Here is a 25,645-nt window from a genome sequence, read left to right as displayed (position 1 = left end):
AGATCCTGACGGGACTGCAGGAGACCAGTGGTTCCCCAAATGAGAGTGCTCAGGGCCCAAACTGTGACTTCACCACACAGCCATGAGCCAATACATGTTCCCATATCTAATTTATCCTCAGTCCATGACGCTGTGAGAATGGATTCCAACCCAATATTTCATCACAGCCCACTGGTTGGGAACACTACAGTAGACAATCGCTAAGACTGTATTTATAGCAATAGCAGTGTTGCTGCTGTGAAAAACTGCATCTAAGCACAGTGTGACAAAACTGTGACATGTTAGTTTGCACAGACAGTCTGGGTTTGACTCCAAAGATAAGCTGTCGAAAACGTTTCTGGTGAAATTAAAACACGCAGTGGCAATCATTTAGATGTGTCTAGCATTGGTTAGTACTACTTGCCCATCATTAAACTATGAGTATTGTCTGGTGTCTAATCTATAGTCTGCTGTATGTTCTGAAAGTCCAGTTGTATTACTGTATGCGAGTCCTGCAGTGTAGTATAATAGCCGATCTACAATAGTTGATCTACATTTCCGAAGCTAGTGAAAATATTTAATCTACATGCTCATAGCGTGTCATAATGAAACACATTGTGAGCATGTAGTTCAAATATTTTCACTAGTTTTGAAAATTGATTATTTTATCAATTAACGATATGTTTTATAATTATTTAAAACGATTAGTTTGATTAACTGTTGCACCCCTAACTGGACTGCCTGCTACCACACCAGGTCAAAGTAAATTCCTCAAAGTACCTTATGAACCTCTGACTTGGCAATTAAGTTTTCAGATTTAGATTCTGTTCATTACACCTCCAATAGTGTTCATACTGACCGCACACCGCACACACACACACACACACACACACACACGCACACACGCACACACACACACACACACACACACACACACACACACACACACACACACACACACACACACGCACACGCACACATACACATGCTCACACACACACACACACACACGCACGCACACACACACACACACACACCTTTCAACTCTTTAGATTTTTCAAGCGTGAAGCAGAGACAATTACATTTACAACAAAAGGGTTTCTCTCCCCTCTCTCTCGCTTCTCTCGTCTCTCCGTCTGTCACTTTCTCCCTTGCTCCTCCCTATGGCACAAGGCATGGTGTGGAGGGTGGCAGCCGCCGTTCACTTCTCTCTACTTAATGTACATATGTCAAAGTGAACGAGAACTGATCAATTATCAGTTAATTACCAACGGCTGCCTTATATCTCCAGAATTGTGCTATGAAATGTAAATATCTGTATTTCCGGGAAAAAAAGAGAGAAGCAGGTAGGCAGACAGACAGACTAGACGCTGAATGACTGCAGGCCACTAGTAGCCAGTAGTGCACTAATGTAGTTTTACAGCAAGATATTTCACAATGTGCTCTATAAAATCACAGTATAGAGATGAGCAATAAAGAAAGAGTAAAGCCACTAATAGTGCACTAAATGCAGTTGCCAGTTTTACAGCAAAATATTGGGGGTATTTTGTTTTAATGTTGGGGTACCCAGCCCCCCAAAAGAGAAAGAGAGAGAGAGAGAGAGAGAGAGAGAGAGAGAGAGAGATAGTCGTTGTGCATGGCAGGCTTTAGGGCTTTCCACAACTACCCCACAACTACCACACAACTACCCCACAACTACCCCACAACTACCACACAACTACCACACAACTACCACACAACTACCCCACAACTACCACACAACTACCACGCAACTACCACACAACTACCCCACAACACACACACATGTTTAGAGACTGTCTGTCTCTAAACATGAATCTCACTTGAATTGGATTGCAATACTTTCCAAGTATACTTTCCAAGTATTGCAATCTGCAGACCATCCTAGCCCAACAGTAAGTCCGGCCCTGGGAAACCACAACATGCGGATCTGTCGAGGTGACTCTGTAACTGTGACAGTGTAGCCTTAGCCTACTACAAATGGAACCAAAGGATCCATTTTTAACAATAAACTCTGAAACTGTACAAATGGACTGTTATGGGTCCATTTGGTTGTATTTGTACAGTCTCAGGAGTCAGGTAGCACATTCTCCAAACCATTATACTGTATGTCGCACCTCAGGCACAGCTGTCGGTTGTAGTGTTGACATTGGCTGCTTGTACCAAGCTTGTACCAAGCCGCTGGTAACAGCTTGTACCAAGCCGTTGGTAAAAAGGCAAAAACAAATCTACGTTGTCCTTAAAAACAACAACTGACAAACATATCTGCCAAGGAACATGGCATGAACAAATGTGGCAGCGGTGGCCGAACGGATTGCGGAGCGGTCTTGATACCGGAAGGTCGCCAGTTCGAATCAGCGGTCCGACACGTTAAAATTACCACCGCTGAAGTGCCCTTGAACAAGGCATTGAACCACTACGATGCAATGTGTTCTATGAGCAGGGCCTGGCTGGAAACAAGTTCTTGAGCTTAGCCCAGATACCCTGGGTAAATATAGTAATCATTTCATTTCATTTCATTTCAGACTATTCAGAGACAGTCTGACATAAGTGCCTCGCAGGAAATGCACTAAGGAGTGTAACAATGGAGCACATTTTATACTCTCGGTTATCTTAACACTGCTTTATTTGAAAGGACAGTAGAATTAACAGCACTGAAAACTGATGTTTTACTAATTATCTAACCAAACAGCAGTAGCAGGCAGGCAGGCTTGGAGGCAGAAAGGCGACTAACAACCAGAAGCAATATTCCATTATTTGGGATCCTGACTTCACCATAAATGAAAAGCTCAGATCCTTGATGTGAAAGCTGCCGAGACCCACTGGCTTAAGAAGAAAATATTACAGGCCACAACTATTTATTTTCCACGTGCTGGCCACCAACTTCTTAAGCCGGAGGGACGACTTAGCTCCGGAGTGTTTGGGAGGAGGAGGTGGAGAACTGAGTGTACTGGGGAGGGCTGTTGTATGTTTATCAGGGAGTTGACACCTGGGTTCCAGAGTGGTTTTAATTAACCAGGCCGTTGGTCAGTGAGAGGCAGGGAGCAGGTTTCCATTATGAGGGGGCGGCGGGCTGAGGCACGGTTTGCTATTTCAGCCAGTAAATTGGAGAATTAATGATGTGGATAATCGTCCCGTTCCCTCTCAGATCTCTCAGAGCCGGCTGAGGTGGGCAAGGCCACCGGTAGTGAGAAAGTGTGTGTGTGTGTGTGTGTGTGTGTGTGTGTGTGTGTGTGTGTGTGTGTGTGTGTGTGTGTGTGTGTGTGTGTGTGTGTGTGTGTGCTCACGTGCATGTGTGTAAGTGCGTGCATTGCAAACTCCTGAGTGCTTAACTGTCTCTGAGAATGTAAAACTGGGAGGATCAGTTTTTCGACTACATTTTCCTCTGTATGAATGCATGATTGTATGTGTTCATGTGTGCTGTGTGAGCATACATTTGTGAGGGTGAGTATTTTAAGTGTGTAAAGAGGGCTAAGAGCCTGATGATTGTGTATCTGAGAGGTTTGTACTGTACATATGCGTGTGTGCGTGCGTGCGTGGCAAAGCGCAACTTTGGGTTGGATAAGTACATGGTTGAGAATGTGAGTGTTTCCTAGTAACATTGTGCCAGAGAGCTAGTGCACTCGGACTCTGAGTGCACTAGCCACTCTCCTCAGAACGTTTCTGTAAGTTACTTTTCTCACGCCGATGGCTTTCGCCTCAATAGATCAGCCTGTGGGTTAGGGTCCAAGAGTGGACAAAAGAACTTTAATATATAGTAATATTATTTAAATGCAATGGATGCTGACTTCACTAGTCAATTACGGATCTCATCGTGAAAACCAGTTGAGAAACATGACGCCTTAGGGGAATTTTTGGGGGCCATGGAGAAAATATAAATATAGGTGGTAGGTGTGCAAAAATGTAGACTGGAATTTAAACCTCTGGGGAGAAAAACTATGTGCAAGTAAGGAAAGATTTGTAAAAAGAAAAAGAATAGCAATAATAACTTAATAAAAAGAGTATAGCTTTTGTCTTTACTGGTATTATAGAGAATCGATATATAGCAGATGGTTAGATGAAAATCAAATGAACATTAAAGACGAACATGATTCTCCAGTTAGTTAGTCAGACCGCCAAAGAATATCATTAACTATCTGAATGGAAAATCTATTGAGACTATTCACCCCTATGGGCAATAATTCAGCCAGTAAAATTTTGCCAGAGTTGGCTGCAGTTGTTACATGAAAATAATACGTAGGATTTCCTCTACAGTTTTTCCAAAGGGCGGACTGATTTGTAGGCCAGGGATTAGGTAGCACCAAGAGGAATCTAATTTAACACATTATCTTATCTTAACCACTTGAACCTTCCAACTTTCTACTAATGTGCCATTGCATTGTGAGCATTTAGATCTGTTATTTTCAACATACAGTTGGAGGCCATCGATATTGTCCTTTTCTTTTTGCTGAGGTTTGCGTGATCTGCGCAAAAGGACAGTTAACCCATTTTGGGCGGGAACCCCTTTTGGTGTTTTAAACATTGTTATAATTTAGCTATTGAAAAATAGCAGATCTACAAGCTCATAGCGCGCCACCGAGTGGCGCGCTACGAGCTTGTAGGTCTGCTATTTTTGAAAAATCGTGAAAATATTTATTTCAGAAAACTGGAGGATTTAGAAGGATTTTTTTTAAAATTTTGAGGTCAGGCCTAAATGGGTCAAATGATAAGGGACAATATCGGTGGCACCCAACTGTAGATATTTGGTGTAGACGGTGGGAAAGGAGCGGACCAAGTACAGAGCCCTGGTCAACTAAGTATTCGTTTACTAAGTATAAAGGGTTTAAGTGGTTTAGCAACCTCACCACCCAATGTTAAATCATTAATGTTTGTGTGTGTGTGTGTGTGTGAGCATGCATGCGTGCGTGCGTGCGTGCGTGCGTGCGTGCGTGCGTGCGTGCGTGCGTGCGTGCGTGCGTGGGGTGTTGAACGGATCAGCTGCCCCTGTGTGCTGGGCCAGCAGGTGCTGCAGCACGGATACTGTTACAACCCTGCACATCTGTCTGCCTGTGTGTCATTAACAATGTGCGCGCATGTCTTTGTAAGTCATTAAGTCTCTGGGTGCAAACATGGCTGAGAAATCAAAGGCATTTTTTCCCTTGTTCTTTCTACTCCATTTCTACTGTATAGTGTATATATATGTTTCTCTATTATTTGAAGTAGTCATATATGAGCCATTTTACCGAATTGGTTCAAATTCAGAGTTGGAAATTGTGTGAAATTTGTATACTATTTTGGAAAAACTTTGACATTATAATAATTATAATATTGTATTTTAATAATTTATTGGAATATCTTTCCTCTCCCAAAATGTGTCACTACTGAAACATAGACTATTACCTTCGAATAAAGATACTTATTTTAGTCTATTTCTTTTTTCAATTCCCCCCTGTACAGACCATTTTTAAAAATGAATGTAGGTGGTTCCACAATTAAATAAATTAAAATTGATATTTTAACACATTTTTTTATGTTGAATTATTAAGATTAATCAAAATTACAGTTGATTAATCTTGGTGAGTAGCTAGTTTACTTTAGTCTGAAATGAATGTCTTCCAAAGTCTGAAAATCAGTGTGTGGTTTTAAGGAGTGTCACTACCGAAACACATAATTTCTCATGAATTATAAACAATTTTGGTTTTTCTGCAAAATGTGATGTTTCTATCCATGTACATCAGTTTAAAGCTGTTTTTCTTAGCCATGTTTTGCCTAGCATTATAGGTTAAGCTACAAACTACATACAATTGTCACTACCGTAACAATTAGTCACTACCGAAACATTAGGCTCAAGTTTCGGTAGTGGCATGATTGTTTCAGTAGTGACAAAATTGGATGTTTATGCTTTTGAGCATACCTATTTACACGCACCTCGACAGTGGGTGCAGGCCAGGGCCAATAAGGCAATCATGGAAGGAGGTCGGGCCCGCACGCATGCTTTTGATACATTATTTATGTACATAATTCTGATTTCTATTTCATCATGTGGTCCAAAATACCAAAACAAAATGTAAAAAGTGTAACAGAGAGACTGAGAATGCAGGCAAAGGAGATGGAGAGGTTTGTTAGGCTTCCACACGACCTAGCACCGAAGTGATCAGGCAGTAGTAGTAGTTTAGTAGTAGCTTGAGCAAATGTAAAGCAGTTATGAGTTCATATTTAGCAAAATAAGTGACTATGGCACCGCATTGTAAAGAAAATGCTGTGGTCACTACCGTAACAATACAGTCACTACCGATTACCGAAACACTGGTTGTTTTGTCAAAAATAAAAAATAGTGAGTTATCAACCAATATTTTCAGATCATGATTGGTTAGGTTATGTGTAATGACACCTACCTCAGTGTGGGGCTAATGGCCACAGACCAAACTCTGTCATACATCGGTATTGTGTCTCGGGGGCAGCTGGAACCCAGAGTCCAAATCTAGAAAAATATTTGTAGAAAACCAACCATTAAGGACAGCAATGTGGAGAGAGACAGCAAGAAGAACATAGAGAGGAGGTATGACAAGAGACACGGGTACTAAGCTGGATTTAAACCCAGCACACTGTAATTATGTGGCCAGTGCAGAATTGCCTGAGCCACCAGTTCACCCTGACCACTAAGAACATTATGTCAAACACTGTCACACTGTCACACAGGCAGGGCAGCCACTTGGATTTCTGGGCCCCATGCCAACATATCATAGCTGATGTTAAGTACGTATAATTTAATATGATTTTAATGTATGAAAACAATAAAGTCTATAAGCTAGGCCTATCATGGAGGGCAAGCAACACCGGTCAACCCAGAGCCTTAGAATATTATATACTGTATACTGCATAAATACAGTATAGGGCTTATCACAGGGGTATTTGCAATGACAAATGCCTGGCAATCATTTGTTAATCACAAACCCATAGTCTTATTAATTGGCAAAGACAACGAGAAAATACCATATGATCAACATTGTAATTGTAGACTGGCTGGGATTTCTCCGAAATGGGATGGGAGTTGGCTGAAAACACAGCAGGTGTTACTGGCTGCCAGCCTTGCCATTACACAGCCATTCTGTGAAACCACGGCAAAGATAGCTTTTTCTTTGTTGTGGTTCCTTTTTGTGGCCAGACAAACTCCAGTGTATTGTCAATTGTACATCCCCAGCAACGGAGTTTAGCAGATGGGTTTCATCCATAGTTCACATGGTGAGACTATTAAAGGAGCACTTCACTCATTTTCAACCATATCTTCATATAGAGTAATTGGTTCTCCTTACTAATACTCATTATAAGATGGCACGATTTCCGCCTACTGAGGCCTAATTCACACGTACCAAACACCAATCAAGCAATGTTTGGTCGTTTTTTTTGGGCCACAGCAATGCTTTTCCAATGGGAGTCACATGGTTTGATCAAACATTTGTGTTTGATCGCTGATTGCTCCCCCCTCATCAAACAAAAATGTTTGGTCAAACCATGTGACTCCCATTGAAAATGAATTGGAGCAGCAATCAAAAAGCAATCAGGCATCACACACGGACCGAACATTTGTTGTGTAGGTGTGAACTAGGCCTCAGTCTGTGTCTCATTGGTGGGCTGTGGACAGTTCAGAAACCTGCCTACCAGTCATCACCGATGGAGATTTCACACAACTAGAAGCTACAGCCTTTCTCTTCCTGGAATATTAGCGTGCTGAAATAGGAGCCATTGTTCTTGCATTCATTCAAAAAATTCAAATAAAATAAAGTTTTAAATCTTATTTGAAATGGCACATCTGAGAAAGCCTGCCTAGAGCGGCAGTTAAAAACTGCTTGGTCAGCTTCACCTTGCACTGATACTGTAGGCATGGGTCAAATATACTCCTTAGGCGTGGCACTGCAGGGAATATACAGTCTACTAGTATGTCTCACCCTGCAGGGAATATACAGTCTACTAGTATGTCTCACCCTGCAGGGAATAAACAGTCTACTAGTATGTCTCACCCGGGCAGTTCTGTCTCGGGACCCACTGACAATCAGTCCTCCTCTGGAGTCCAGGCAGTTCACTTCCTGGACGTGTCCTGACAGCTCCACGGAGGCTCCGCTCCTCTTGCTGTGAACCACGATCTTCCCATCGCTGACAACGACACAGTTGTGGGATAAAGAGAATTATGAAAGTTATAATTACGTCACCTTTTAATTGATTTGTATTAAACCTGTTTTCGTTTAGATATTTTTCTGCTTTTTTCTGCCTTTATTGATAGAATACAGTAGACTGACAGGAAGGAAACGCAGACAAAAGTTGCAATGATGTGTCCTAGTCCGAGGACAAAAGATCTAAACAAGCTGATGTTTCATGCTACGCATTAAATGTACATACACATACAGTACTCCATGTATGACAAAGCAGGTTCAGATGAGATACACATTGCATTAGATTATGACTGAGGCTACCTTCCACCACTGATGAGGTGAGAGTCCGTCACAGCGAAGCGACACACGTCAACCTCGTGGCCTGAGTACACGGCATACGGATAGCGGTGGAACTTCCCTCTGTTCTGTCGCAAGGCGTACGCCCCAATGTCTGCAGCCTGGGACAGATACAGCACGTCCCCGTCCAGCTGCAACCATGGCAACAACCTAAAAACAGGAAAAGCATACATTTGCTTAGTGCTCTGAATTGCATAGAAAGAAATACAAACTAGAAAAAGTGCCCTTCTGGGCACAGGTCTCCACCAGGAGGACAGGAGTGTGTGTGATGTTTGGCAAAATGTTTAGGAACTTTTGTGTGTGTGTGTGTGTGTGTGTGTGTGTGTGTGTGTGTGTGTGTGTGTGTGTGTGTGTGTGTGTGTGTGTGTGTGTGTGTGTGTGTGTGTGACGCGGCTTGGCCTGTTGTAGCGCCACCATGAGGTTGATTTGAAAACTGTCAAGTGGCATTTCTTCCTCAGCCTAGTATGCGTGCACAGTTTCACCACAATCGGACACTGCGTTGAGGAGTCTTGATCACATGACTATGGAGAGCATGTGTACCGATTTGCGTGAAATTGTGATCAAATCTGAAGGAGTAATATTAGAAAATGTGTTTTACATATGTTGGCCTCCTGGTGGCGCTATAAAGAGCAGATGTGAAAAATGTGAGGCAAAGATTTGTACATGGTCTCTAGGGAGTGTGCATACAAAGTTTTACACAGATCCATGCATTTAGAGGTAAAAACACTAATCGGCCAGTTATAGCGCCACCATGAGGCTGATTTGAAAATGTTCACGTGGCATTTCTTCCTCGGCCTAGTGGGAATGTGCGTGCACAATTTCACAGAAATCACAGTTTGTGTTCATGACTTAGGGCATTTTGTTTGAAACTGAGCACTCCTGCGAACTTTGGAAGCCAATCTTAGCCAATCAGGATGGAGTCTGAAAAATCTGAAAGACCCGTTTCATTGAATGGCTCTAGAGACTGTGTACCAATTTGCATGATGTTTGAACAAAATCTGTAGGTGTACTGTCCAATTTTTTTTTTTGCACAAAGCAGCCTCCTGGGGGCGCTATACGAGGCCAATGTGAAAACCGTGGGGCATTCAAGGAGTGTGTGTGCAGAGTATGGCTGCGATCAAGCCAACGGTGCCAGAGATTAGCTGTCCACAGACGGACGGACGGACGGACGGAGTGCAAAACATACTATCTCCCCATGCCTTCGGCCTGGTGGAGACAATTATCGCTGTAAGGCAGAAACAATCTCCATATTTCTATCTGTGTTTTTTCCCTTAAATTAACACCCTCCGCGCCATTGCCGACGATTAAAGTCAATTGAAGCCTAATTTTTATACTGGCGCTTAACGCCATTGCCGACGGCCTTCGGCAATTGAGCTTTTATAGCGCGTTCGATTGCTCGAGCCAAAATGCTACTCACGTTAGCCGGTTAGCTAGCTGTGTTGTTAGCACAGAACTGGATCGCCCATCTTAGATCGTCGTCGCCATAAGCATCCATTCTATCCATTTCTTTCGATCGCCTGTAACTATTCCTTGTCCCAGATGGCATTTTTGGTCAAAACAGCGTTTCTTTGACGGCACAGAGCTGACAATCTAGAGCTCTCCGGAGCTCCGGCCTGGATTCACATTGTAAACAAGGCCCATCCAGCTGTGTGAAAACTCCTCCTAACGTAGGACTACGTAGGACTACCGGTTGTGGACCGGAAATGGCGGCTTTTCAAAATAAGAGCTCAAATTTAAAAAATGCTGGCGTGAATTAGATCCTAATTTTTCAATAAATGATAGCGGTCTAAGTGTTAATTAACGGTAGTGATGATTGTCTTTGACCAATCAGCTGATCAATCAGCTAGTCTGCATTATTTTCACCTTTTGGTATCGCCATAAGCTCACTTGTAACCTCAACGGAGGTGATTGATTGATTGATTGAAGAATTTATTAACAGTTTGCAGAATTACAGTACATTTCAAGCACAAAATCAATACAAAGGCTGTTAACTGTGAGTGGACGACCCAATTAAGCATTACACTTGTTTCCAATAGGGTCCACCATGTTCAAATCATCAAAACATTTAGAGACGTACAAATAGACACTTCTATAGACCGAACAGGAATTCATCATAAAGGAGGTAAAAAGGGAAAAGAAACATATACAGTGAGGGGGAAAAAAAGGGGTGGGCGGTGGGGGGGATTCACGTTCAGCTCCGTTAATTTGTTTGTTTTCCTTGGAGGAGCTGCGTTGGGTCCCCAAGTCGGCTCCGTGGCCGTACCTTGAGTTGGCTGTGTGGCCGTGACCGTCTCTTGTGTTGTCCTTGCGTTGGGTCCCCAATTCGGCTCAGTGGCCATACCTTGAGTTGGCTGTGTGGCCGCGACCGTCTCTTGTGTTGTCCTTGCGTTCGTGTTTGAGGGATTCCGATTTTACAGGGGCCAGTTTCGAATTGCAGCCGTCCGTAGGTGCCCTTTGAGAGCGGTTTTGAAAGAGTCAAGGGATTCGCATGTCTTAATGACAGTTGGTAGGGCGTTCCACATTTTGGTGGCATAGGAGCGAAAAGAATTTAGTCCCTTGTTTGTGCCGAATCTGGGTTGTACATGGTTCGTTGCACTCCCTCTGGTGTTGTGGGTGTGGACTTCGTTAACATTAAGGAAGTATCTAGACAGGTACATGGGTATCTTGGTGGTGTATCGAATCTTGTGGACCAGACCCATTGCAAGATGCTGTACTCTGTCGTCGACCCTAAGCCATTCCAGCCTGTCGAAGTGGGCAGGGGTGAGGTGGGTTCGGGGGGCTAGGTCAAGTAGGAGCCTGACCAGTTTGTTTTGGGAAGTCTGGAGCCTGGTTTTAAGGGCCTTTGAGGTGCTGTGGTACCAGGAGGTGCATGCATAGTCAAAGAAACCCTGTACAAGGGCTCCTGTTAAGGTCTTCAAGGTGTTTTTGTTGACCAGTGAGGAGATCCTGTAAAGGAATCTTGTTCTATGGTTGACCTTTTTGATTACGTTGGCGGCCATTTTATCACCGGAAAGATTAGCCTCCAGGATGGAACCTAGGTAGGTAATTTCATCTTTACGTGTGATAACATTGTCACCCACTTTAACCAAGAAGCCATTTGCCTTGCTGAGATTACTATTAGAGCCAAAGAGAATGGATTCAGTTTTTCCCAGGTGTAAAGATAGTTTGTTATCAGCGAGCCAGGTGCAGATTCTACCGAGTTCAGAGCTGAGGGCATTTTCAACCTGCAGTTTGTCCCTGTCCGAGACCAGCAGTGCTGAGTCATCTGCGAACAGGAACAAGTTGCAGTCACAAGCTGAAGTCATGTCGTTTACATATATTAGGAACAGTAGAGACCCTAGTATGCTTCCTTGTGGAACGCCACAGCTCACTGGGAGGGGGGGGGACAGTGTACCGTTCACTTCCACCATCTGTTCTCTCCCCTCCAGGTAGGATTGCATCCAGCTCACTGATGTGCTATCGAAATTCGAAACCAATTGCTTTTAGCTTGTTAACCAGTATGGAGTGGTTCACGGTGTCAAAAGCCTTTTGGAGGTCCAGCATGACCATGCCGCAGTATTTGCCAGCGTCCACGTCTTGTTTGATGTGGTCGCTCAAATAGAGAAGGCATGTGTCAGTGGAGTGGGATGTTCTGAAGCCAGATTGGAACTCGTACAATAATTTATTAGTGGCAAGATACTTTTCAACCTGTTCATAGACTATTTTTTCCATCACTTTCGAGATGGAACTAAGAATAGAAATAGGGCGGTAGTTGCCGGGGTCTAATTTACTCCCTTTCTTGTGCAAGGGGGTTACTTTGGCCAGTTTGAAATCTTGGGGGACCTGTCCCTGTTTGATGGAGAGGTTTACTATGTGGGTGATGATTGGAGCTATAGAGATGGCTGAGTCTCTGAGAAATTTGGAGGGAATGTTGTCATGGCCTGTGGCCTGGTGGGGTTGGAGGGCACTCAGTTTCTTAATTACCTCATCAGTTGTTACCATAACTAGTTTAAAATCGTCTTTACAAACACCTAGGTTTCTGTAGAAGGTTGTAATGTGCTCTACACCAAAGAGCCCAGAGTGGGAGGGCAGTTTGTTAACCAGAGTTGTTGCTATGTTTGTAAAGAAGATATTCAAGTAGTTGGCCACATCAAGGTTGTCAGTGATGAGAGTGTTGTCCGATTTGATGTTTATGTTTGAAAACCTGGTTTTTAGTTTCTGACCATAGCCTAGTTGATTGTTTAGTAGCTTCCAGAGCTCATGAGGATTGTTTTTGTTTTCCTGTGCTTTATCATTGATGAAGTTACTTTTAGCTGATTTGGTCATGGCAGTTACACTGTTTCTTAGCTTGATTTGTTGGGTATTTAGGTTGTTCAAACGAGCTTGGCGAACACTGTCGAAGCGCTTGGCTAGCTTTGACTTGCATTTTAGAAATTCAGAGCATTTTTTGTCTCTGGCTTTCATTGCAGCCAGTATGTCCGAATTCATCCATGGTTCCGAGCGGGTTTTGCCCCTGGTGGTTCTCAAAGGAGCCATGTTGTTCAGTACTGATGTATATTTGGTTTTGAAGCCAAGCCAAGCTTCTTCGACAAGTGTGCTTTTAAGCTCATCGGACCAATCCAGACTCTCCAATACTTGGTTAAAGACCTCACTAGAGTAGGTTTTGAGGTCCCTTGATATGACTGTTTTGTGGCAGCCGGTCTTAAGTTTTTGATACTAAAACATACCTATTCGAAAACCAAAAAAGGCGTATAGATTCAAGTCAATAACACACACCACCATTGTGTCTCGTGAACAAGTGTATGCATTCTATGCAAGCACTTACTTTGTCTTCCATTTAAGAAGAGTGGCTATTTTGCAAACACCGTTGTACCAGTTCTGAGCAGCCTTCACTCTCTCCTTCAGTGGGATATAAGGATATCTGCAATGACAAGTTACACATTAACATTTCAAGATCAGTAAAATACATTTAGCTTTAATTTCAAGTCAAATTTGACCTTTCCACCATTTCCGAAATACCATTAATAAATGTTACCATTTACCATAAAGGTAGTACATCCTCATTCCCACAACAATCTGATCTTCCAGAATCACAGGAACATTATCTGAAAATTATGGGCCTAACCGTGTACTCCTCACTATTGGTTGAATACAATGTTGTTGATGAAATAGAAGCTCATTGAAGATAATTCTAAAGTTCTCCTTGTTGTAAACTGTAGAAAAATAAATGTTACATCTTTACAACATTTACATTTTTTTTAACTAATGTTGGCTCATCTCCTTCAGTAGTGAAAGCAGACACTTTCCGTGATCAAGACACTTAATCCCACACTGCTCCTGATAAGCAGGTTGGTGCCTTGCATGGTTTCCCCTGTCGTCGGTGAGTGAATGAGAATGCAATGCATAGTGTAAAGCGTTTGCATAAAAGCGCTATTACCCACTACATACATTTAATAAAGACATTGGAAAGATTTAAAGAAAAATACAGGTTAATTGTTTAAGTTGTTTGAACAACTATGTGTTCATCTTCACAGCCAACTCCCTCTCCACACTGTGGGGCGTCTTCTTCAGCAATAGTGAAAGACGACACTTGGAAAGAGAGTCTAGCGTTCATCAGTAGGCCTAATAAATCAATTAATAAGGGCCGATTCATACTCCTATTTTACCGCTGTTTCGGCGCTGTAGTGCCGAAATTATTTCGGCTCGTCAGAAATTTTCAGTAGCACCGTAGAGCCGACTTTAGGACGGTACCCGCCCCCCCGAACCTCAAATGACGTCACATTGTAGGCTCTACAGAGCCGAACCGACTTTTATTCGGCTCTAAAATAGGAGTATGAATCGCGCCTAAGAATGCACTGTTTTGTCTGCATCTGCTCCCACCCAGAATCACAGTTAGTGTATAAGGTAAAAGGTGTAAGGTAAACCGTACTGGAAACAAATACTGCAATAAGAGTATTGATCGATTTAACCATGCAGTTATGGGATATTACGGACAGAATTGCAATAATATTAATGTGAAAACATGACTGTGTATTGGTCCCAATAGAGGCTGACACTCATCCAGAACAGTAGCATATGTATTCACATGTGTTCGTCAGCCCCATGCCAGAGGGGGTTGACACAAATCAGGGAGGAAGCAGCTTGCTTCTCTCCCAGCTAGCAGCTGAAGGATGTGCTGCCCCGACACTCTCAGCAGGTCCGCCAAGTTCATTTACATTGGCCTTTGCCTAGGCGTCTCAGGGAGGTGACGGCTGCTTTGATTAGAATGGGCTTCACTATGGCAATGGGGGAAAAGGTTAGAAGGGAGGAAATTATGATGCCATTGTGGCTCTGGGTCAAATCAGCCATACTGAGATGAGATCTCGGAGCCAGGCGTACTTCTGCATTCAGCAGTATTTTAGCCCTCTAGTTTTTAATACTGTCTGGCAAAAAGTAAAAGTAGCAAACTCAACTGTTCTGCGCAGCAGGTGTACTAGTTTCCCGGCTGCTATGGAGCAAGGTGGCCCATGCCATGGCATTTAGAATGTGATTATGGACTGTATTCATTTAGGATGGTCTGTCTGAGTTAACAGTCAGAGCAGGGGATCATTTGAGTGAGGGAATTTGTGCCCATCTTCCCTCTGGACACAGGACTTGAGTGGGCTCTCTACTTGGACCACTTTTCTGCAAGTGGTCCAGTATATGGATTTCAGTATATGGATGCTGGGTTGCAAGTGATTAAAAGAGAGATATGACTACAGCACCTGTACTTTCATTATTTATATAGGCTAATGAAATGTGTATTATTTTGGACAGCATGGCATCTGACAGGGTGTTTCTCATACTAGTATAGGGGTAGGCTATTTGTGGCTGATAATGAGGGGGAAATGTTTCCCAAATAGATAATTATTTGTGGTGGTTCAATCACACAACATGAGACGGAAAGGTTGATTACGAATATATATTACAAAATCGTAGGAATTAATTGTGCTAATTGGACACACTTTCATTCCACATCCCTTCCTTTGCTCAGCCTGAGCTTGCCTTCCACCACCACAACCCCCCTACGAAGTAAGAACCCACAGTCCCAAGAAAATCAATGTAACAGCCAATGTAAACAGGTCATGTAGGCTACTGTACTGTGTGCACGTTTTGTCAACACTTAAATGGATCAGGTAGAACTGCATTATGTTGGAAGCGCGTATAGTCATTTTAGGCAAATAAACTGTATGACAAAGCAGAAAATATCTATTTTCGTAACTGATGATATACATGCATGGCGATGATGGCGTTTGCTTGTCTACTGTAACTGTTAAAAGACGAGGAGAAAGATGTAGCGTTTTGCAGGACTATACACGGACCCACGGTCTGCACAGTCAGCTTGTGGGATTGGGTCTTCAATTTATTATGAAACATTACTTCAGATATATCCAGTATTAGTAACACAAGACTGAGGTTTCTAGTTTATTAGCTTTTAGCTACAGTGGAACAACTTGTTGGTACCCTTACTACCCTGTCAAATACATGAGGCATTGAGGCTACATGAGACCAATGTGGGCACATTTTTCAGTGAAACAATTACGACAATAATTTGTGTGCAGTTGGTGATACCCCGGTTTGATTGATTGATTGAAAGATTTATTAACAGATTGGAGAATTACAGTAGTACATTTCAAGCACAACTCAATACAAAACGACACCATAATGCATTACACACACATCGGTGTATCAGATTGTAATGAAATCAGATGAATTCCTTCGTCGCGGAACTATTATCTTACATGTCTTTTCCATTTCGAGTGATTCCGGTGTTTAGAAAGTCTTTTGCAATCCTCTTCCACACGGCATCACGGTTTACAAAGTGGTAGATGGTTTTGCAAACTTGGGAAAGGCGACTCAGAGACCTGTAGTCCAAATATGACAGGATATGGTAAAGGATATCCTCTGGCAACTGTAATAAGAACAGCATTTTTTAACGCTTCGTTGAGACCGCGTCTAATCGTCTATCCTCCGCTTACACACCGTCACCTCGCCAGCTCGCCTGTGGTAGTTTGTACAAAATAAATGAATTTTAGTCCATGGTTTTAGAAGCGTTTTGTTTTCACTAGTGTTTACAGCATAAACGTCGTCCATTGCGTCATTACGTCATTACGCATACGTTCTAGTGCGCAATGACGTATAGCGAACAGGTCACAGTTACATGAGTGTTGCATTTTTGCCATAGCTCTATGCTTTGTTGTGCCCCACGCTGACTTTTGGGGCAGGTGGTGTGTTATGTGGTTGTGGTATTTTCTAAAATGTTAAAATGTGTATTAAAACTAAATAATGGTAATGGCATGTTATGGCAGGAAAACAAAACAACACTACACAACAGGTGGCTGCAATTGACTGGCCCCTGTAAGATTATAACACCCCCCCCCCCTCCAACAGTTTGTCTGTCATTTGTTTCGATTAATTGAGTGCATAAGGACCCAATGGAAACAAGCCATAAGCTTGCATGGGTTTAAATCCTCTTAGCAGACCTTGTATTGAAGTGTAGTTCCTCTAGCATCTGTACCCCTCGACCCTCCTCTGCATTGATTGTTTGTTTGTTTGTTTGTTTGTTTGTTTGTTTGTTTGATTGATTGATTGATTGATTGAAGTATTTATTAACAGTTTGCAGAATTACAGTACATTCAAGCACAACTCAATACAAAAACTGTTAACTGTGAGTGGACGACCCAAAGCACTACACTTGTTTACAAGAGGAAGAGGGTCCACCTTGTTCAATTCATCATAACATTTAGAGACATACAAATATAGGCTACAGCCAAAAAACAGGAAATCATCATAAAGGAGGTTAAAAGGGAAAAGAAAACATATACAGTGATGAGGAAAAGGGGGTGGGTGGGAGATTCAGATTTTACGGGGGCCAGTTTCGAATTGCAGCTGCCCGTAGGTGTCCTTTGAGAGTGGTTTTGAAGGAGTCAAGGGATTTGCATGTCTTAATGACCGTTGGTAGGGCCGGGCGCTCCACATTTTGGTGACATAGGAGCGAAATGAATTCAGTCCCTTGTTTGTGCCAAATCTGGCTTGCACATGGTTTGTTGAGCTCCCTCTGGTGTAGTGGGTGTGGACTTTGTTGACATTAAGGAAGTATTTAGACAGGTACATGGGTCAACCCTAAGCCATTCCAGCCTGTCAAAGTGGGCAGGGGTGAGGTGGGTTCGGGGAGTGAGGCCAAGTAGTAGCCTGACCAGTTTTTTTTGGGAAGTCTGGAGCCTTGTTTTAAGGGCCTTTGAGGTGCTATGTGGTACCAAGAGGTCTATGCATAGTCGAAGAAACCTAGAGGGCTCCTCGGTATAGCCCGGCAGCCGGGGCTGACGGGTGGGAAATTTCAAATTTGGTATATGGTCTTTTTTATTGCCCTAAAATATTGTCTATATACATACATTCATGAATCCACTTGCTGACCGGCTGTGGGTATTGGGCAATTATTTTATAGGGATTTATTGTGGCCCTACCATTAACATCCTATGGCAGGCAAAAATGTCAAACTGTCCTTTTGCTTTAAGTAGCATGTGACATGTCAAACTAGGGGGTTTTCATGATTCTGAATCCATTCCAAGCATTAGTTTTGCACAAAAAACACTCTGGCTAAAAATGGCCATAGAAGTCATGACAAATGTGATGAGATCAGCACAAATGTGATGAGGTCAGCACATTTGGGCAAGTGGCTATGGCTGTTTTTAGCCCAAGGGGTGTATTTTGTGCAAAACTAATGCTTGGAATGTATTCAGAATCATGAAAAAAAACCCTAGTTTGACAGTTTGACATTTTTGACATTTTGCCTGTCATAGGATGTTAATGGTAGGGTCACAAGAAACCGCTATATTAAAAAAGGCCAATACCCACAGCAAGTATTCATGAATGTATGTATATAGACAATGTTTTAGGCCAATAAAAAAGACTATATACAGTACCAAATTTCCCACTTTCCCACTCAACCAAGTGAGGAGATCCTGCATCTTGTTCTTTGGTTGACTTTTTTTATTACGTTGGTGGCCAATTTATCACCAGAAAGATTTGCCTCCAGGATGGAACCTATAGGTAGGTAATTTCATATTTTCGTGTGATAATATTGTCACCCACTCTAACCAAGAAGCCATCTGCCTTGCTTAGATTACTAATTGCACAAGTCCAAACCATTTGAAGCTTGCTTCTCTTGCTTTATGTCCCAACCCTCTAACCTGGGCTGATAATCTATAATAATTTTATTAATTTATGATCTTGTTCCTCCTTGTCACTCCTTTGCCTCTGTCTTTTTGTCAGTGCCACAGTTTAGACAATAAGAAAAAAAAGCAGGTGCACCTTAGCTCTGGATGCCCCCATTAATTTTTTTCCCATTGATTATTTTAAGCCTAGAATCAAGCCATCCAGGATCCCTGTGAATTTGATTCTGTGGGGGGAAAATAATATTTAATCATATGATATTATACTATATTTAATAAATACACTTTGTTTTGCAGTTTTCCACTTTTATTCACAGAATCAAATGTTTTATGGTCATGATTCACCAGGATCCTGAATGGCTTGATTCTAGGCTTAAAATAATTGATATAAATATATTCTATGGGAAATCTCTATGGGGAAATGGAATGGGGTCTGGATCGATGAAACCAGAAAATGGCCACACTGCTATGCCCTATACATGATAACTAGGTTCAAAATACCACGGAAGTGGAAAAAGCAGCACTCCAAAATGAAGGATGAAGGATACTGGCTCAGATAAACATTCTTACTTATTGATGCATTAGCAGCAGGGCTGGATTAACCATAGGCCTCTATGTGCAGCTGCACAGGGGCACTTGGCAATTAATTCATTCACAACTGGTACAATGTGTATATGTATATATCTTTTTCATATTTATGCATTTATATCATTATATGTATTATTTTTCTGGTTATGTGTAATGTAGAGCTGGTTGCTGTGTTTTGCTGTTTAGCCGTTATAACAGTATAATTTGAGAAGAGCCCTTGAAAGAATGATGTCAACACACCAGCACTAGGCATGACAGGCAGCTGTCACGAGAGAGTTGGTTTATTTTTAAATAAAAATCCAATCATATTCAGTTTGCATTCATGTAATTTATTGTACTGGGTTCGATCCTGGTTCAGAATAATTAATGTTACACATTAGGCCTATATTGATGTGCTTATTGCCTCACCTGGTCCACTGACACTGTATCGTGTTCTTACGGCCGGCCCAGGCCGAGCTGTGCTGTGCCAACTGCTGCTGAAAATGTTATAAGACCTATATGCCTATTGTATTGTGTTCTATTGTGTTCGGGGTCGGTCGCCCCGTGCTATGGGGGGGCACTAAAAATGATCTGCACAGGGGCACTCATGGGGATTAATCCGGCCCTGATTAGCAGATTAAAAAATAAATACAAAATCTGCTCTGAGGAAGGCACCTTTCTAGTTCAGTGTTACTTGATGTCTGACAATACAACCATTTTCAACTTTTCCATTATTAAATGCAAATACAAATAACATTAGGCTATTTGGGGTTAACAGTGCTTGGCATCATACTTCTTTATTCCTTCCTGTTAACAGCAGGTTGTTTAATAGGTGAGGAACAGCTGACTTTATTAAATGGATGGATGCTGGTTTGATCTCTGTGCCAACAGGAAAGCGCAATGCTGCATTGAGCTGGTTGCAGGTAAGCTGCTGTATAGCTATAGAATCTACTGTATGTACCATCAATGCTACCTGAATGCTCTAGTAGTGCCTCTATAGTAGGCTACTTTATGTGCATAAGTACATTAACCTATATCTATATGATGTGAAAATATTCATTTCTATTGTTTATTGTATGTCCATAATGTCCTTCTACTCAGTAGAAAACTCATCCGTGTTAGTGCTAATTTAGCTCTGAAGAGTGTGCAAATGGAGTAAAATAGACTTTGTTAAATTGTTAAATTTGTATGCTATTAAGGGTCCATTTGGTTCTATTTGTACACTCTTCGGAGTAACAGATTTGTTTCCACTAGATTTGACTTTGCAGTCTTGTAGATCAGCACTCAGCAGACATTCTCAGCAACATTTGGAATAGTTCTCATCACCTCCCTGGGGTCCCATCCCTCCTCCTCCTCTTCCTCAGGCCCATAGCAGCATCCTAGCTGACCCCAGTGGCCCTTGCCGTGTTTTTGTTGTCGTGTGTTTTTTCTTGTACGGTGACCCCCATCTCATGTCAAACATTCAAAGCTGCCATTGTCTGACATGTTTTTCCATTAAGGCCACAAAAGACCCTGTTTGATCAGGGGTTATGGTATGCGATAGGCCGTTTGATCCAGGGTCACGGTGTGTGATTGGCAGATATGTGGCTCCTAGGTGGCGCTTTTTGTTCAGGCCGAAGTGGCTGCGTGACCCTGCCCCATTCAACACAGCGATCGCGACGCTTACAGAGGAGGGACCCAAGTGCGATCAGCCAGGTCTCACAGAGCTGGGTTCCTCACCCCAACACAGCTAAAAGTAGGCTAACAGAATGAGAGGGGTGGGGGGTTAACACATTGTAAATGCCATGAATGTGCTTGACATGACTGGGCATAAAGCATCCTGGGCTGTCATTTAAGTATATTCGCAATGCAGGGTCTACTGTAGCATACTAATCTAAAGAGACTGGGGGTCCATGGGACATTTTATTCTATTCATCTCTGCGGACAGTTGAACAAGACATTATAAAATTAAGAAATTGTCTTTTGTTTGGCCACATTTAGGCCTATCTGATGTTCCACAATCCACATCATAATGTTGAATGCAAATATTCTTCAGTTGAGCTGAAGTGAAAAGCGGCCCAGCATTCCCCGGGGCCTATTTAGGCACTAAAACTGCCAAAGTTGTGTCACGGTCAAATGACTACCAAAAGTTGATTGACCTCATGACATTTGTGAGGCGCTTAGCCGTTTAGCATCAGTAGCATCAATTTGTGCTCATTCACATCATGAGGGCCCTCAAGCTTTCAGTTACGACCGTCAACCCCTAAACTCTTTGATCAGCTGAGCACAGCCTGCACATAATTGAAATATGCAGATCGTTTTTTTTCCTCTCTTTTCTTTTTCTCTCTTTTTTTTCAGAGACACACACCCCACCGACCCTCCACACCCCCCCACCCTGTTGAAAGCTGCACTGCTCTGAGAGGCCTTGTCCCAAACACTGGGACGTCGAAAAAAATCATTTATGGTCGGCTTTCCAGCTGAACTGTCATGGCTAAAAGGAAATGAAGAGGTTGGGAGGGGACGAGGAGGGAGATGGAGGAGGGAGATGGGGAGTGGAGGGGTGCATTTGAGGAGGGAGGGGTTGGGGGGGGACTCTCTGAGGGGGCCGGGGGGGATCTTCCCTTTTGATCTTTTTAGGGCAGCAGAATAAGAGAGGGGTGGCGTATGTATGTGTGTGCGTGGGGCGGGGGGGTTCTGTCCCTGAGCTGGCAAACACATTTAGCTGGTAATTGTTCAGATCAGACTGAGATGCGTGGACAAACAGGAGTTTACAGCTCCAATTGGAAAAGTCAACAGGTCTCCCATAAGGCCCGTATATAAACAATGAAACTGTCGAAGTTTGGGAGCTTAGCTTTGATCAGTTGTTTGCATTTCAATTATCTGGCCTACAGCTTCAGCTGCTGGCATTTTTGTTAACATGGCTGAATGGAGTGGAGGGTGTGTGTGTGTGTGTGTGTGTGTGTGTGTGTGTGTGTGTGTGTGCGTGCGTGCGTGCGTGCGTGCGTGCGTGCGTGCGTGCGTGCGTGCGTGCGTGCGTGCGTGCGTGCGTGCGTTGAATGGGATTCAATGTGGGTTGCTGTCATTTTTGATGGACAATATCCTTTGTAACTGACTTTGTTCATTTGTGTACATATTGAACAAAGATGATGAACCACAGCAGAATAAAATCAAAGATCAAATTCCGCTATAATTCATATCCAAGGAATTGATTAATATGTCATTTGTGGGCATGTGTTTGTGATATGAAATAGTTCTCATAAATTGGAAATCCTCCAAAATGAGGACCAGGAAATTGGATAATGTTTTTTAAAAAAGGGGGGCGGGGGGATACTCTTTGAAACATTGTACCAAGTTGTGGTGTGATACCTGGTGGTGAAAAGGCTTTGTAAATGACCTCTGTACTGCATGAGTAAATCTCTAAACTCACCTGAGATCTAGTAAAGATCTTCAGATGCCTCAGCGCTCTTCTATAAGGCAAAGTGCTGATCCGTAGCACATAATGACGGACAGATAGTGCCTTCTGATCCTAGATAAGAGGTGAAAAGCGAACAGGGAAGGTTAACAAGGTGATGTTTTCTCCAAAATCCTATACTTAGTGAAGGTTTTAGAATGACGATAAGTGGTTGGATGTTAAATGTTGGATGTTGTAAGTGGTTTTTGATGGGGGGCAGGCCCTTGTGTCGGCTTGTGGCATGCGAGGCTGCTTAGGAGGCAGGGGTCACGATCCCTACTCACCCCTGCTATTCTACGGCCTCCGCAGGGGTAGGGTGGGGGGTGCTGCGGGTGCGAGTCAAAGTCTAAATTGCTCCCTAAGCAAATGAAGAAAGTAGCTCTGTTTGTTTATCTGGGGTTAAGGATGATGGTTGTGGCTCAATAAAAATGGATGAAAGCGATTTTCCCCCTTTCCTCTGCACCCGAATTGCTCCACATTTGCATGGCATCTCAGGCTACACAGAAGGTGTGATTTTTCCCACAAGCCAGCGCTTCCCCAGGGTGCATTGCGGCTTTACAGTCATATAAGGAAGGTAGCTGTAGTCGTAATGGACAAGCCAGAGTACTCCACTAATTCAATCAATTCACAAATCCATAATTTCTAATGCTAGAACGAAAGAAAGGGTATGAAGTAGGGGCTGATTTTTTATCAAGTCCTGTTATTGAGTTATCATGAATGGTGGCTATAATTGATTTATCTGATGTTTAGGGTCTGCTAAGCCTTAAGACATAAATCCCCCTGTTAATCCAATGTGGAAGGACTTAATCAGATTAATGTCAAGTATTGTCAAGACCATTTAATTCAGTGCTCAGGGGCCGAAGAGGCTTTTCTACATTGGAATGAAATAGATCTGTTGTGTTTTTATTTCATTTGTGTCCGCACTGCAGGGAAAAAAGTACATTCATTAAATGTATTTAATAAGTAAAAGTAATTTTTGTGAACATGCTGCTATTGACTAGGTTTTACTAACACATCATTGACTGCTGCTGCTGACTGGTCATGTTATTAGAATATCTAAAGTTATCAGTGCAGCAGAAAATAGAGAACAATTACAGGAAAACTGAGAGCCAGAAGTTGTAATTGGTGTTTTGTGTGACACCTGCATTGTATCCTCTGTATACAATACTGTCTGTGTTGTGCATACTCTTACCCAACACCATGCAAGACACATGTTATGTTCATGCAAGACACATTTCCAGTTCATGCACATTGTATATGAAATGGGATCATCAGAGTAACTGTGGATGTTGACCCACAGTCAGAACCACTACAACAACACCTGCTTTCAAATGTAGTGGATCCATCAAGGCAGTGATTGTGAGAGTGTTGATGGGTAATAGAACACCTTATTGAAGGGACACAGACACACGTGCGGCGTGCCCCAGACACAAGCACAAGTCTTCGATAGAGCTGTCTAATCAGATTATGAGGCCTTCGGTTGTTAAAAGGGAACTGGGATAGTAACTGACAGGTCGTAGTGTGGTGACAATCGTAACTTCTTCCCCGGTTCGATTCATTTGATATTTTATGGATTTGATGGAGAGCCTATGTTGCCTCCAATGGTCCCTCTGCCCATGGTCAACTTTCTGACCTATTTAAAATGGATTTAAAGGGGACATAATGAGAGAGACAGGTTTAATAGGTTATTCTTGTAAATATGGGCACCACCATGACAACAATATTAAGCAATTTATTATGGCATCTTTAAGTGCCCAGGTTAGCCCAGGACGCCAATCATTTCTCTCCTCCAGAAACATGTTTCTTTTTCTGTTCTAACTTTCTCGTCATTGTAATGGTTTCCCGTGGCTACAGAAGCAACCTTGCCACCAGCTTGGCTCTAAAAGGAGGGGGATCTTCATGACTTCAAATGACCTTGTTATCCCTGATGGGATCTGACTAAGAATAACCTCTACCCACACACCCTGTTAGCTTTCCCTGGTCAGGTTACATGTGGGGAAAAAACCTACAGGCTGATGGTTCTCCTTGGTTCCCTTTTGAAGTAGTGGGTATAGAGACTGTGGCAAGAAAGGTTACCACTGATATGGGAAAATAAAATGAAAAGGTAAATGAGAAAAAGACGTTGCGCATCAGCAATGGTTTTCAGTGAAGTGCTAACCCCAAATCCAGTATACATCAAAATGTAGGAATTTTAAAAAATCCAAAAAGCAACTCTGCTCTGATGAAGGCTCATAGCCGAAACACGTAAGTTCAGTTAATTAGTTCAGTAACCCACCATGCATAGTGTAAATTTTGATAACTTCTATCATAAATGATCTAATGAGATATCACAAGTTTCCTATGCTAAATTCTTATGAGTTTTAGTAGACGAGAAACTTGACGAGTCATCAGGAAAATTTGTAGTCTGGTAAAACAGAACTTATACTCATACTGCAATAATGTCTGCATGGGCCAGTACACATGCTTCATACTGTACCTCCACAGTATTTATCTACTACAGAAGAGATTTGTGAGAACTGTTACTTTTTCAAAACATCTTGACCACTCCGCTCCATGAAAAAGCTAAATTTACTTACTGTCTTCCAGATCAACACTTCAACAACACATCACATATGCATTTTTATTTATAAGCTTAAACATGCCCCCAACTCTATTCCCAAACCTTTTACCAATTACTTTCAAACAAATTCTCAAATAGACAGTCTATACTCATCTTCATCCTCCCCTTTATCGTACATAGTCAGTTTTCCATCAAATAGAGAGGTACTACACTATACGACAAATACTCTACTGGTCAGCAACTTTATTCTCTTAATTTATATAAGAACAAATTGATGTATGTTCTGATTAACCAGATCACTTAAACCAGTAAGACGCCCAGAGGGAGAGAAGTCCAGAGGGCGAGAAGCACGCAGACGGCAAACTGCTGGGCGAGCACTGGCGCTTTGGCATGGGGGGGTCAGATCAACATATGGATGAATTCTGTACTGGCCATATAT

The 25,645-nt window shown here is 42.5% G+C and overlaps 1 protein-coding gene across 1 annotated transcript in view; it reads right to left on the bottom strand.

Annotated features, from left to right (window-relative positions):
- fbxw4 (F-box and WD repeat domain containing 4) overlaps positions 1–16,594 on the bottom strand; it is an 87,379-nt gene extending 70,785 nt beyond the window's left edge. The window contains exons 1-5 of the mRNA XM_079512070.1: positions 16,220–16,594; positions 13,285–13,380; positions 8,445–8,630; positions 7,995–8,127; positions 6,372–6,457 (exon numbers count right to left, since the gene is read on the bottom strand). Of these exons, the coding sequence (XP_079368196.1) occupies positions 6,372–6,457; positions 7,995–8,127; positions 8,445–8,630; positions 13,285–13,380; positions 16,220–16,407 (689 nt within the window). The 5' untranslated portion in view covers positions 16,408–16,594. The remainder of the gene's footprint in view (positions 1–6,371; positions 6,458–7,994; positions 8,128–8,444; positions 8,631–13,284; positions 13,381–16,219) is intronic.
- Positions 16,595–25,645: the final 9,051 nt, after the last annotated feature.

This window comes from Electrona antarctica, assembly GCF_951216825.1.
Source record: "Electrona antarctica genome assembly, chromosome: 10".
NCBI lineage: Eukaryota > Metazoa > Chordata > Actinopteri > Myctophiformes > Myctophidae > Electrona > Electrona antarctica.
Note: the sequence above shows the minus strand (reverse complement) of the source record. Positions and strands in the feature narration are given on the sequence as shown.